At 31.1% G+C, this 15,774-nt stretch overlaps 1 protein-coding gene across 1 annotated transcript; it reads right to left on the bottom strand.

Moving 5' to 3' along the window:
- Positions 1–1,855: 1,855 nt before the first annotated feature.
- LOC129987454 (alpha-crystallin A chain-like) lies at positions 1,856–2,380 on the bottom strand. The gene has a single exon (XM_056095436.1). The coding sequence runs from the start codon at positions 2,378–2,380 to the stop codon at positions 1,856–1,858; it is 525 nt and encodes a 174-aa protein (XP_055951411.1).
- Positions 2,381–15,774: the final 13,394 nt, after the last annotated feature.

Raw genomic sequence — 15,774 nt, 5'->3', positions numbered from 1 at the left:
CTGATTTCTTGGTAAACTTACTTTTCTTATTACATCATTTGTGTTATATTGATCATTTTTCGCAATATATAATATTTTTTCCTTTCTTATAATATTATTTGATGTACATTTTGGTTTTAACTGCGGCCAAAAAGGGCCAAGAAAAAATGTCACCAAATTATAAAAATTTTAATTATTAATTTTATTTTAATTATTAATAAACTTAAATGCATTATTATTTATTATGAAACATTTTGAAAGCGCGAATTTTATATAGTTTGATGATTAAAATCGCCAAATTGGCGAAATTTTTTCTTTGCGGTTTTTGGTCTATATTAAAACCGACAAAAACTTTTCTAAACTTTTATTTGCAAATATTTTTTGCGAGATCTGCAAACATCTCTAAAATTTCACCAATGCAGATGTTTTTTGCAAGCATCTGTAAAATGTACTTTACAGATGCTTAATTATTTTTAGCATTTTTTTACAAAAATTGGCTCAGTTATTCATGATTGTTAGCTTTCACCATCATTCTTTCGTTTGTATAAAAAATTACTTTTCTAGTTTAAATTAATCTCGATGTGTGTTTATGCTTTATTTATGTTTTCCAAAAAGTTTTAATTTGGGTTTTTTTTGACAAAATTTATAAAGTTGCTCAATTTTTACTAAAATCTGGGCTTTCATTTGTTTACTCTTGTGATTGGATTTAATAGTACTTAAAATAAAGAAAAATAGTCATTTCCAAAATTTTTTGTAAATGTCATCCATATGAGTATTAAATATTAAAGTGGGAATTTTAATTATTTCGTTCAAATTTAGTTTCAAATTATGCCATTAATATGCTTTTCTTTTCTATACCAGTATTTAAAAAAAAATACTTGTCGGTTGTAACGGCGACCAAAAAGCACCAAGAAAAAATTTCGCCAAATTAGCGATTTCAATCTTCAAACAATATAGCATAAGATTCGTACGTTCAAAATTTTTCATAATAAATCATAATGGACTTAAATATATTTTTATAATTTGGAGAAATTTTCTCTCGGCTCTTTTTGGCCACAGTCAAAACTGAATCGCACCCTTTAAATCTTAAATTAAATTTCTGAAAATCCTAATTAATTTATAATGTTTCTGGTTCAGATGAAATATATTTCCTCCATCTCCTTGCCATCTTTATAAATATATTTTGGACTGAAATTTACTTTAATGCGTCTCTTGAGTTTGCCGCCAATATGGAACGGTTGTAGTGTAGATTTGTGTGCCCCTTCGATTGGCGACAAATTTCATCGATGAAGCACTACTTCTGGTTTCCATAATGTTTTGTTTTCATTGTTATTACTGTAGGGTTTCTGACCCAAAATCCCCTTGACGCTGATCTTGGCGTCAAAAAAAATCACCAAAAAAATCAAGGTGCACGCAACTGTAAATATTTACCAAGGAAGCAAGCAAAATTGTCAGCCTTTTAGCGATTCTGCAGCTGATTTGTTAACTACTGTGTTTCGCCTTGCATACCAACTACTTCGACGATTTTGCAATACCGGCATTTCGGTGAAGTGGCATATAAAAATTGATTTCAACCCTAGTCTGTATGTTTTTATTTCGCCATTCTTTTGGCATTTTTTCGATATGATTTTTCAATTATTTTCTTTTATCGTCAAACAAGAAAAAAAAATGTCCAACAGTGTTGTAATGAATCTGATTCCAATTACTCAATGAAATATATGCAACAAAACTAATATTTCTATAATATTTCAAATAATTAATTTAATTAATTTATTTCAATACATGACATAGTTTTAAAGCTTTATAAAATGCACAAAAACTTCATATATCATTTTTAGTATCCCAAACATTCAATTTTACTTTCAAAATTTAAAGATTACTTCGCATCTCCCATCGCTTTCTTTTCTTTAATACTGAGAGGAATCTTGCGTTCCCTTAGTGGCGGTTTGTTCGCTTTCTTTGGTGCTAATATTGTGAGCATTCCATTTGGACTGAGCGAACAATTGACAGTCTCAGCATCGCAAGTGTCTGGCAACATATACCGACGGGTGAACTCTCTGGCCACAAATCCATGTTCATCGCTTTTTTCTTCATGCTTGCCGTGGATCACAACATATTTATCAGCAATCTTCACCTCTAACTCTTCTGGTTTGAACTGGCTGACATTCAAATCTATTTGAAACTTGTCTTTATCGTTTTTAACTTCAGATTTTCCTGAATCAGCAATATTGATTTGCCTTCGGCATCTTCCGTTTTGACCCCCTACTGGGAGCAGGTCATCTTCGAATAAGTTAACGCCGAATAATTGGTCCATGATACGTTCAGGATAGTCAAATATATCCCACCAGTTGCCTTCCAAAATTCGTGGCACAATTTCCCGAGCAAGATCTTTTCTCGACATCTTTGATTTTCCGCCAAAAGACTTCTTATAAAAACGTGGCAATATAATGAACGGTTTTAAAATCTTTAGTCGATATTTGTTAGCAGTATTTCAAATAAAACTAGCCAACGCTTCTTGAAATATTTGTTTTTGAATTAGTCTACTTTTTTCCACTACAAATTTTTTAAATTTTATTCTCAATTCAATTTTTTTTCAAAATACTGAAATCGCACAAAATTTTGTTGTGATTTCTGCTGCCAGATTACTCAATTCTGCTATCATCACTTGCAGCTGATTTCATCTGCTTATAAATGTCTGATTTTTTAAAAAATTGTCTGATTTTTTCTATTTATTATCAATGATCAAGCAATAGATGACAAAAATTTTGAAACACCAACGTTTACTTATTTCAACAGCATACTACAGGCGATATAAGCTGTTAAAGTTATTCCTTTTTAAGATGAGAAGGTTTGCAAAAAGAATATTGATATTCAAAACAATTATTAAAATAAAAAATGATATCTGCTATTGCAAATTTCAAGTTATGTGAAAACACAGCATGAGAGAGAATTTTCGTAGCTTCACTCTACGGTCTCTCCAAATGGCTGTAATTCTCCACTGTCTCCTCGCTTTAGCTGTATCCAGCTGCCGATACGCTACTATACGAATGGTTACTCCTCACATGAATCGATACTGCTCTCACAATAAACACCTGGACTCGGCGCACAGCTCAGTTTATCAATAGTTTGGGCTTCACACAACGCTTGCACTTCGCTGGACTAATCCAACTTTTCTGCCGTTACTTCGCTATCCTCTCGATGACTCGATACAAGATCCCGACTTCGTTGATCCCCGACTACGATTCACATCACGATTGATTACGGCCTGAGACTAAAGGCTTTTTATAGTTCGCGGAGGCGGGTCAGAAGGTCTTGAACCAATCAGGCTTATCTCGATTACCAATGGCTCAAATGCTAAAATTCTCAATGTTTCCAGAAATATCTATTTTGTCATCAAATCGCGAAATGGTCGCCAAGTTTGTAGCAAAGCTTTAAGATCACTGACGCAGTCAGCACCCACAAGGCTGATCGTAAAACGGTCTTTCCAGTGATTCAATAAATGTGCTGGGAAACAACTTTATATGTTTGTAACAATATGTATAATATCAGACGTGAACATCTTTTTATCGGGGTCTCTTTTATTTATTTTATAAGTTGTGTAAAAAAATAGCAATAATTGCGAAAATAAATTGTAATGTTAGAATATTTTTATTTCAGCATAAGAAGCATTCATAAGATCTGCAAACCAGAATTTGTAATGAAGAATAATATTCAAAAATAATATTTTTTTTAATGTACTACATTTTAAGACTAGCTAAAAAGTATAAAATAATTTATCTTAACCCAATATATATATATATATATATATATACAAAATTTGTACCGAATAGATGTAAAATATCAGACGTGAACATCTTTTTATCAGGGTCTCTTTTTATTTATTTTATAAATTGTGTAAATTATTAGAAATTAGAAAGTTGATGAATATTTATTAAAAAAAAAGTTCAGAATAAATACATTTTTGACAATTAGATATCAATTAACATGTATTATATAGTTTGCAAATAGTTCAATGGGAATAGACAAAAGGATAATTTCTTAAAATAAAAAAATGAATACTAAAATATTAATAATAATTATTTCTGTTCACATGACCTGTTTTTTTTCTAATTATTAGATAACTAATTATATTTTACAATAAATTTTAAAACTTTAGTTCTCTCCTAATATTGCTCTCCTACCAGTAATTAAATAATGATACCAAATTATGAATACAGTTCACATTTGCAAATGCATTAAAAATTATGCATCGAAAGAAAAATACAAACAAAATGTTACTTGAAAATTAGTTTATAAACTCATTCTCTCATAAATGCTTTCAGAAAAGAAATCTAGTGTAAGGGTGCCAAAGATGCCAAGTAGCCAAAGTAAAAACTCAAAATGATTGACAATATAAGCAATACTGTAAATCAGTTGCAGTTGGCAATAACTGCTTTTTAAAATTAGAGTTATGAATTCCTGGATCCGAATTGTTTAAGATTGTCTTTTGAGTATTTATTTTCCGCTATTGCTCGTTTCCTCTGAAATAAAGAATTTTTGCAAACCGTCTGCGTGATCTGCTCTTCGAAAAAATAAAATTGGTAATATTTCTAAAATTGATGATATTTCTGACAGTCCCATTCAACTATTGTTCCTTAAACAACGATAGACAATCGACAGTATCGAATTTCTGAAATATGGACTTCTTCAAAACTATCGATATTTTTCTCTCGGAAAGTATTAGACGCATTTTCAATCGATAATTTTTAAATTTTCTATACAGCAATACTAGGAACTGTTCGCAGCATTGTAGCTATCTAACAGAGATCATGTATTCTGATTATGGAATGCTGTAGCTTATTGATTATTGAAACAGTTTTCTATAATTTTATTTTTTTCTTAATTCCTGATGCAATTTTAGTCAATAATTTTCAAATTATCGACAGTAGGCCCAACACAATGCAACATACAATAGGTCGTGCTATAGGTCAAAGCTGAATTCATTGAAATGATACTGTAGTAAATCGTATATGTATATTTGTGTTTATAAATAGCATATGCATAGATGGAATGAATTCAATGTACTAAATAGGTATTTGAGAACATATTCGTGTGTGTGTGTGTGTGTGTGTGTGTGTGTGTGTGTGTTCGTGCTTGTTCGTCCATTGATATATATGAAATATTCGTCCATATGTTTGAAACATACTTGTATTTATATGTTCTATTTAGATAAAGTACTAAATACTTATACATATAAACTTACAATAGAATGAAGTATATTCTCTCTTCGAACGAACGCCTGTAATATTCAATTCACGTGCGTGTAAAACAACGTAGTACTTATATACGCAACAAATATATATGTAAGAATGTGTATAACGTATTAAATACTTTACACCGAAATATGTAACTATTTGCAAATCGATGTTTGTACAACAGACGAATTCATAAATGTAAATTTCAATACTTATATGCATTAAATATTTCACGTAGAAAAGTATATACGAGTACGTACATATGTATGTAGCTTACTGTATACGGGCATACGTTGTATAGGTATTCATTATATCACATTTTATGTATATTTTTATTTAATTTTACTTTTGTTGTACATGCATTTGTACTTCTACATGCATGTGAAACATACTAAATATATGTATATATGTGCATCAGTACATACATATTTATGCGTCTGCAGCACTAGTTAAGTGTGTTTGTAATTTATTAGGTATAGCTCTGTGCACGTATGTTCAATCGCACGTACATATTTATGTAGCACATTGCTGACAAGCTTGTCGCCGCTAAAAAGCTGTTACCGCCATGTCAAAATTGTAAGTTAAACTGCAAGGAGAAAATTGACGAGAGCCAAAGACAAGAAATGTTTACAACCTTTTGGGCCCTTGGAGACTTGCAGCGTCAACGTCAATACGTCAAAGATTGTATGCAAATAGTAGCGCCAAAAGTAGAAAGGGTCACTTTGAATGCGACACGTATCAGAGGTAAAAACCAAGGATATTATGTGATCCATAAAGGTGAAAGATTCAGAGTCTGTAAGTATTTCTTCAAAAACACATTCAACATAACAGACAGGTTCATCAGAACAGTCATTGAAAAAATAGACAACGAAACAAATATTCTAAAAACAGATCAAAGGGGAAAACACCAGAAGCATAACAAAATAGAAGTTACTTTGGTGGAAAGTGTTCATAAACATATCAATTCCATCCCAAAAATCCCTAGCCACTATTGCCGACAAGACACTTCACGAGTTTACATCGAAGGGGGAAAGTCTATCGCAGATTTGCATAGAGACTACAAGAAGGAACGAGAAATAGAAGGAAAAAAATGTGCTACTTACGACCAATATTTCCAAATATTTAAGACGTATAATATTAGCTTTTTTCAACCAAAAAAAGACCAATGTTCACTTTGCCGACAATACGAAAACTCTCCAAAATCGGATGCATTAACTGAGAAGTATGAGCAGCATATCATAGAGAAAGATCTTTCTCGAATGGGGAAGCAGGCAGACAAAGAAAACTCGGACGCTGAAACTGCTGTTGCTGTGTATGATTTACAAGTGGTTCTTTCGGTTCCGAACTGTTTGGTGTCAGACTTTTATTACCTGTCTAAGGTGGCTTCATACAACTTTACTATATTTAACATTAAAAAAGATGAAGTGTTCTGTTACTTCTGGAACGAAACACAGGGACACCGTGGCCCAGTAGAAATCGGAACGTCCGTCTGGAAGTATCTCTCTTACCTTGATGCACAGGGGTCAGTGAAAAATGTCATCTTTTACAGCGACAACTGTTCTGGACAACAAAAAAACCAATACTTAATGTCTATGTATCTCCAAGCAATTAATAAAATGAACTTCGATTCAATCACACACAAATATCTTGTCACAGGGCATACTCAAAATGAAGGTGATAACGTACATAGCCAAATTGAAAAATCGGTCAATCACTTTTTGCGTGGACAACCCGGCATATTTTCACCAGTTCAATACTCAACAATAATCAGTATGACAAAAAAAAAAAAAAAAGGAAAGCCATACAAACTTGTTGAGATGATGTACTCCGATTTCCTAAATATTAGGGATACGGGCATCCCTATCCCAGCAATTTCAGAAATGAGCGTCATTATGTTTAAAAAGAGTGAGCCCTTGAAGATTTATGGAAAAAGGTCTTACGGGGATGCGCAGTTCCAAATCGTAGTAGATTTAGAAATGAAGAAAACTCGAAAGTCTGGGAGTCCAACATTTCCTGATTATGAGCAGGCATACCCAACTCCATTCAAGGTGGCAAAAAAAATTAAGGAGAAGCTACTGGGTGCGTTAAAAAATGGCCTTATTCCTCGACAGTTTTCCGATTTTTATAACAGTTTGTAACTAGTTTGTACCTACTTTATTTCCATATTAAAACGTTTCAAATGAATTATTTTTATTTTATTTCCAATTAATTAAATAATAACTTACCTTATTGTTGCCTAGAATTATCTTCAGTATTTAATAATAATACTTACGTAACAACGGCATATCTTCATTTCTTTCTTAAATAGTAATATTTTAGTCATTTTTTTTTTTTTTTTGCCTGTATAAGTAGTTCAGAAAAAAAAAATTCTTTTACCACCAAAATATTTCGCTGTGGCTAATAATATATTCGGGAATAATTTATTCGATTGTGCAAAAACTTTGAAACGCTCTCCTGAAAAGTAGTGTTTTGCAAATATGCCACTGTTCATTTCAAGCAGCGATTTCTCGGCTGACTCATACATTCACGTGCTTAAAGAAAATACTGTGCTTCTGCGTATTGCGTTTAATACAGGATCAACAACATTAAATTAAAAGTTTTATGACGAATTTGAAACCATGATTAAATTATTTTTCTTATTTTCATTAATTTTTGCAGTAACTCGAATAAAATATTTAAAACAGTTTATTTTATTAAAAATTAAATGTTATCGAAGCGACCATTAAAAGCTACATTGTTTATTAAAGACATATTTGCATCTAAAATACCAGTGCTTGGAGTAGCTTTATTAACAGTTAAAAATAAAATTAAAAAAAAATTCAATCAGACAATTAGAAAGGGGGGGGACCTATCATGAACTGTTGCCATCATATCATAGCATTACTATGTGTCTCCAGGATAAGATATAGATACATAAACTAGTATCAATTATATATTAATTAACAATGAAACTCTAAAGGGAAGCTTCAAAAATATTTAAAAATTTGAATAAATAGTTTTCGTAGTTTTAGATTAGTAGATATCATTTGAAGATTTACAGCGCAGGTAAGCAGTATCTTTCAAAGACATGTTTTAGCACTTTTTTTTTTCTATTAAGAGCGATAGTAATATCTGAATTTTCCGATTATGCAACTTCGAATGAAAGTGGCAGGGCTGGTCCACTCCTATTCACCAGCGGCCGAGCGCCGAAGCTCTTTGAACTGAAAGATGGAGTTCTCTGCTGTGGAAAGCAGTTCTCAGCTGTGTGGGGTTTACTTGGTTTCTCCCATGCTTTATACGAATGTGGGTCAGTTTCCTTTCAAAGTCCTTCCAGGGAGGCACTTAGCACACTCCAAAACTCTCTATTCGGCATCACACCTTTCCATATTGATTGTTGAAGAGACCAGTTAGTTAAGTATCATTCACACAACAACAATTCCTACGTTTCGGCTAATTAAAAGATTTAGAGATATAATTACATATTTAAGTCTGCAGGAGTGCACTTAGTTGTTGTGGACGCGTTGATCCACTCCCCCTACCGTCAACGCACGACACTTTAATTTACTCACACCCCGAATTCGTGACCAGCAAATGGAATCCATTTCTTAGGCGTGTGCGAGAGTGGGCGAGGTTCGTTCGATCTCCCGGGGCTGTCCTGGAATGTAGTCATCATAATGTATGAGGACAGCCCTCGAGGAACTCTGATAGCCGACCTGCACGTGGTGTCCCTCGGGCAACGCATGGGCTACTGACATTTTAGAAAAATAATAAAAACTGAAACCAAATGAAGTTGCGAAAAAGCATGCATTTACTAGTGCAATTTAAAATTCAAAAAGTGGAAATTCTTCTTACTAGACATGAATTTTTTTCCATACTCATATTATTCTTTTTTTTCTAATGAATATTTCAATATTTTCTGTATATTTTATTTCCTTAATATATTGTTTACAGTGTGTCTCGATTTAAGCAATTTCGATTTGAACTCTGGATTTTTTAAAAAAAGATTATTTGGTTCATTTTAGTATATTTAAAAAAGCGCGCTTTAAAATTTTGTTTTCATTATTATTTTCTAAATTTTATATTTAATAATTCATCAATGGAATTAATATTGAATCTTATAATAAACGTTAAATTTTGTTACCAGATGTCTCTTATCCTCTGGATTTAAAAACAGATTAAATAAAGAGAGTGAATGAAACTTCAATTCTTGCAATTTTATAATGTTATATTCTGATGAGATACACATAATCACGGAGAACTTCAGAATTCTCTCATATAAAGATGGGGATGAGAATTCGATAGCAGAATTTCATCATCGTCTGCATAAAACTTGTAATTATAAACCGTATTTAATGCAACTAAATTCCTTTTTAAAAAAATTACTTAACGAATGAAGAAATAAAGCTTGACATAGCTTACTCACCGAAAGATTTTATCATTAATGAGAAATTAAATGCGACACAGGTTGGTTAATTGAACCATTTAAAACCGCCAAAAGGATCGCCATCAACTTTATTTATAAAATTTCTTTAAATAAATGAAAAAATGGTATTTTTAGATAAGCTTAAACCGGGACTCATGGCTAACTTTTCCCGAATTCGTCATTTTCTCACGGCATTCGCAACAATGCTAAGTGGAAGAATGCGTTGATAATAAAAAGAGAAAAAAAAATGAAAAGTAATAACTTTATTTTAAATTATTTATCACATTAGTGGGATATTATTTGGTATTGTTACTGAATTTTATTTTTACTTTCTTAATAAAACGACGGAAATTTAGCGTGATAACTAATGTTGAGTTTACACTCGGCCAGTTATAAGACGGCCAGTAGGCAACGCACCTCGAGTACGTTTCAGTAGACGGTCAAACGCATTTCTTTTAGTCTGGAGTGGAAATTTGGAAAATGATTGTCAAGGTTATCTGATCACGACTATACATATCGTTCTTCATCTTAAAATAACTCTCATGCAGCCTCAAAATGGATGTTAATATCAATGAACTGTGCAATTTTTTTAAATCAAATATTAAATAATAAAAATAAATCCTTCTTTAAGATAAAGCTGCAGTTTTCATAGAAAAAAAAAACTCTTTCAAGTCCAAAGAATTTATTAAAAATCTGTATATGAAAAAAGAAACATTTTGTACTGCAACACTTTTATGGTTTGCAGTAATTGTTATTTTCATGTATTCATTTTCATGTGATTTTTGAAGTATTTTTCTTTAAATAAGGTACCGCATTCTTTAAACAATCCGTTCTAATACTAAAATATGAGAATTTTTAAACTTAGGAAGAGAGTGATACTGAGGAAAAGATAAAACTAGAGGATCAATGAGAAAATCAATGTTCTTCAGACTAAGCCATTTGAAACAATGATAGCATGATAAAATAATATCGATTTAGATTATAAGAAATTAAAATTATTCAGTAAATAATTCTATTCTGTGCATAATAAAAATTGAGAAAGGAAACTTATCCATATTAATGTTTCTAATTTTTTTCATAATTAACTATTTAAAAATAAACTGGAGCCAGTCGGAAGATTTCTTTCAAAATCGGAACAAATATTCAGAAAAAAAAAAGGTAGAAAGGGAAAGAAAATTAAAGGAAAAAAGACAAGAGAATGTCTGTCCAATGTATAGAGCTAAATAATATGCATGGCTTCGTTCATAAATGTTTTCGTTTTCATTTTAAGGTATAAAGGGTGTCCCAAAATGAACGCAAGATTTGAATTTGTCACCATTCGTACAGTAAAATGTTGACAACCCTATTAAAAAAACCATTTGATAACTGATAGTTTAGGGTTCCTAAAATTACACGACAGAACAACGTGTTTTCATTGTTGAACAATATTTCAAAAATTATGAAAGTCTGTGCGGCCATAGTTCGAAAATTTGAGAATTGGCCCCCTAGATCGTGTGATTTAACACCTTTGGATTTCTTTTTTGTGGGGTTATTTAAAGTCAAAGACCTATGCCAACAAGTTCAAAAGAAAGCGGGCATTGAAAGAGGAAATTCAACGCTGCATCAACGAAATTCAGCCATATATATACAAAATGGTCATGGAAAATTTCGATAAAAGAGCACTACGTATGTGCGAGTAAAGCCGTGGAGGACATTTACCCTATGTGTTATTCCATAATCCTATCCTGTGTACTTGGCGATTCAATAAAAGTATACCTGTTTAAATTTTTAAAAAAATCTGTTTTTTTTTTTAATTTAATTTATATTTTGCGTTAACACGTTGCTCTATAGTGTAAAGTTCCGTTTTTATTAATCCTAAACTATCAGTTACTAAATGTTTTTTTTAAAAAAATGGGGTTGTCACCACTTTACTGCATAAATGCTGGCAAATTCAGATCTTGCGTTAATTTTGGGACACCCTTTAAATGACAGAGCCTATATTACAGGAAAACTCAACTTTCTGATAACAAATATATCACAAACAACACTCGCTTAAAATCTTACCAATATATATATTTTTTTGCTTAAAACAAATACTTACAGTTTAATATTTAGGAATAGAAAAATACACGAAAAAAATGTGAGCTTTCATTGTCTACAAATCATTAAATACACTTTTTTGTCTCATTCGATGAAGAAGTAAATAAAAAAAAATGAATGAAATAAAATAAATTCATATCGTTTAGACATCTGCTAGGAAATATTACAGAAAGGTTTGGGTGACTCATGTGTTCAGAGATCTCTTTTGTTTATTCAACCATTGCTTTGATTTCTGCATTTTGCTATGATGAGCAGATGTAAAATTCGAACTTTAAGCTGTTGAACGAATCGCGTCAGTCAAAAAAAGATTATACAAGTTTGAGTGTATTATTGCATCGATAGAAATGGTTACAAAATGCTTATGGAAATGTGGAAAGTGTTTATATTTTCCCTAACATTTATGACCAATTGAAAAATAGCAGATTTGCATTTGTTGACTACTAGTCTCTTTGATTTCCATCACACGAATTGGCTGACCTTCAGTTTTTAGACAAAACGACCAAGAAATGGATAACATAGAAATATTCACTGATGGATCCAAACATGATAAGAGGACAGGCGCCTTTAGTATACTTCCACGGTAGGGAAATAGATAAAAAACAGGTTGCGTTTTCGTACAGGTTAGACAAAATCTCAAGTTAGAATCTTTTAAAAACTACTACTATTTTTTTCTTGGTACGTCTCATATAAGAAAAACTAAAAAAACAATCTTTTATTTTTTTGTAACTAAAATAAAGCTAAAAACTTGTAAGTACAGAATTCTAATTTTTATTAAGTCTCATTGTAAGATTATTTATTGCAAGTAAAAATTGTTCAAAAGCATTTTCGATTTCTGTCTTCTTTTCACAATTTTGAAGGTTAACTACGATCATCCGATTTTGAAAAGTGTGAAAAGTGTAAATTTCCAGCAGAAGTGTATTTGCAAAAAAAAAAAAAAAAAAAAAAAAGTCAGCAGAATAACAGTACCAACTATGTTTCCAAAGAAATCTGCATTTTCTAAAAATATCCTGTTATTATTTTAGTTGAAAATCTTGTTAAATTAATTAAAATAATTTTCTTTCGTACAAAAATGTTAAATATTTTTTTTAATATTTGAAATTAGTTTTTTTTGAAGTCATTGATTAAAATATAAAAATAAGTTTTGTTGTAAATTTTTACTGATACTTAGTTTCTCCTAGAAAGACTTATTAAAGTTTAATATTTACTGAAATAACAAAATGCTCATTAAAAATGTCTTAAGATAGAAAAAAATTTGAGAAATCAGTCATATTTTAGTTCCAGTAATTTTCTCGTCCATTTTGGAATCCCCTTGTCAGAATTAAGTTTACATCACCTAAAAAAAGAATTCTTGTATTGATTTATCTAGCTATTTTTCTTCTAGCTATTTACATGTTTAGATATAAAATAATTGTTCCCTCAGGATGCTAATCGTCTAATTTTAAATGAAAACAAAATCATTGGCCATCAAAGAAAGTTCTAGAATCGAGGCAAGTACGAATATTCGAATATTAATTCGTTGAAACCTACGACTTCCCATTTTTTTCTTTTTCAGAGTATGTAATATTAAGAAAGTATTGAAATTGTCAAAAAGTTCGAACTCGAGATTTTGACGAATCTTCACATTTTGTTCGAAAAACAAATTTTTAGAAAATGTCTGTCTGTGACAAAGATAATAGAAAACGCTTTGAGCTAAATGGGTAAAATTTGGTACACCAAATTTGTAAATTTCTATCAAATTTTGAGTAATTCTATTAAGTGGAAGTCTGTCGGTCAGGATGTATGAATGTACACGATAACTATTAAACAAACAGAGCTAGATGTTTAAAGTTTGGAGCACAAATTTAACATCTATAGTGTAGACATCTATCAAATTTTGAGCCAAATCCAACAAGTGATTGACCGTATGTCAGTCTGCACCTTCAGAAGTATGTTTAATTAAAAAAAAGCAATATATCAAATTTGATATTGGATTTTGCTACTGCAATTGTAGTTCTGTGACAAATTTGGATTTCAGTCGGTTGGAAAAAAAGAGTCTAAAACACAAACTCACCTTTATTTGAGAGTGTGCAAGAAAGTTTCGGGGTGACCATTCTCGTTGATTTCAAATGGCGGGTTACAAGTTGTCAAAGAAGATGAATGCTATTAAAAACATCAGAATATCAACAGTCATAGTTCAAGATTAATTTCTTGAAGGGTAATTCAAATCTCAGTTTCTACTGAGAACAGTATGTAAATGTGGAACCACTTGTAAATGTGGATCGTGAATGCTCTATCTCCAGTTTTATTTTTCGATTACAAATTTCAGTTTTTCAGATGGAATAGTCTTCGCAATAGCTGAGCCATCAATAATGGGTATCTAAGAGATTCTTGCTTCTTCCTATATAAAGTACAAGAGAAAACATTGAGATCGTAAGAAAATTCGAGTTCCAGATCTTAACGAATCTCCACATTCCAGATCTCCTTGAGACCGAAAAAAGAATTTTTGGAATTATGTCTATCTGATCGTGAACACAATAGCTTAAAAATGCTTTGAGCTAGATGATTGAAATTTGGTATATGGACTTTGCACAAAAGGTATAGATTTCTGTCAAATTTTGAAAAAAATTCCGAAGATGAAATCTTCAGTTCGGCTGTCCCCCAATACTATGCAAATGAACACGGGTATCGAAACGAGCTAATTAAATAAAGTTAATACGCTAGTCATGCATATGAAATGCAAATCTGTATCAAATTTGGAACCGTCAAAGGTAACCGTCTGACGGTTTTCACTTTTGTAAGCGCATGCAAACAGAATAACTCAAAAGCGCAATGGTTTAAATAAATTGAAGTTGATATATAATCTTGCGACTATAGTTGTAGTTCTATGTCAAATTTTGGTTTTAAAAAGAAACATGACGAAAAAAAAAAAAAAGATATCCAAAAAATTCTACTTTCTGGTATTTGTATATTATTCTTATGTTTATATATTAATCAATTAATCCTCAAAGGTCACGGGCTAGATTGAAATGAAATATCGATATTTCGTATCTATTGTTCGACAGAGCCACTCAATTAATACGCTAGTATCAAGAAATAAGTAACTAAATACAGTTACTTATTTCTGAAAGTACAGACCGACAGACGGTCAACGCTTAATTGTATTTGGTCCAAAATTTGTTGTTTACACTATAGATGTTAAATCTGTGTACCAAATATTATCTACCTCTCTTCATTTCGTCGTTATCGTGTTAACTTACATTCAAATAGCCGGACAAAGTGACTTCATCTGAACAGATTTTACTCAAAATTTGATAGAAATATGCAAATTTGATGCAAAGACCGTATACTAAATTTCAACTGTCTAGCTCAAATAATTTTTGTCTCAGATAGACGGAAATTTTCAAAAAATATGTTTTTCGAACTCGGAGGGGGGGGGGGTCTAAAGCGTGGAAATTCGTCGAAATCTCGAGTTTTGAATCGGAAAATTTTTTTGATGACTACTATAGTTTCTCGATACTACGTATACGAGAAAGTAAAAATTTTAGTGCGTACTTAGATATTATTGCATACAAATGTGGATGACATGCAGTTATTAAGCTATCATATACAAAAAAAAAAATGTGTGCGTTTTCACAGAATTACTTAAATAAAGTTTAACTAAAATAAATCATTAAAATATTAAGTTAAAAACTTAAACTAAATTGATCCATTTATTAAAATTGGGATTTGACAGTGCGTACTGCATAGGCCCACAAAATATCTAAACCAGGTACAGAACATTGCCTTGTTTAATCTAAATAAATGATAATTCAAAGGAATTGCAATATGAAAGTGAGGTTATGATATTTATTTAGTTATTCTTAAAAGAGACGTGATATTCTATGTACACTAAAATTAGAAAGGTCTATTCAAAGTTTAGGTTTTTAACAATTAATTAAAATTAATTATCCAAAATATTATTTTTTGAAATGGACATTTGAATAATGAACAATAAAAGGACCTAATTCGGTTCATTTCATGAAAATTCAAGACAAATTTGGGAGGTATTTTCTGTCTGAAACAGTTTCGAAATCTGAATAGTCAAATTCAGATTTTCAAATG

Source organism: Argiope bruennichi, chromosome 10, assembly GCF_947563725.1.
Source record: "Argiope bruennichi chromosome 10, qqArgBrue1.1, whole genome shotgun sequence".
Lineage (NCBI taxonomy): Eukaryota > Metazoa > Arthropoda > Arachnida > Araneae > Araneidae > Argiope > Argiope bruennichi.
This window is presented reverse-complemented; position numbering and strand designations above follow the sequence as displayed.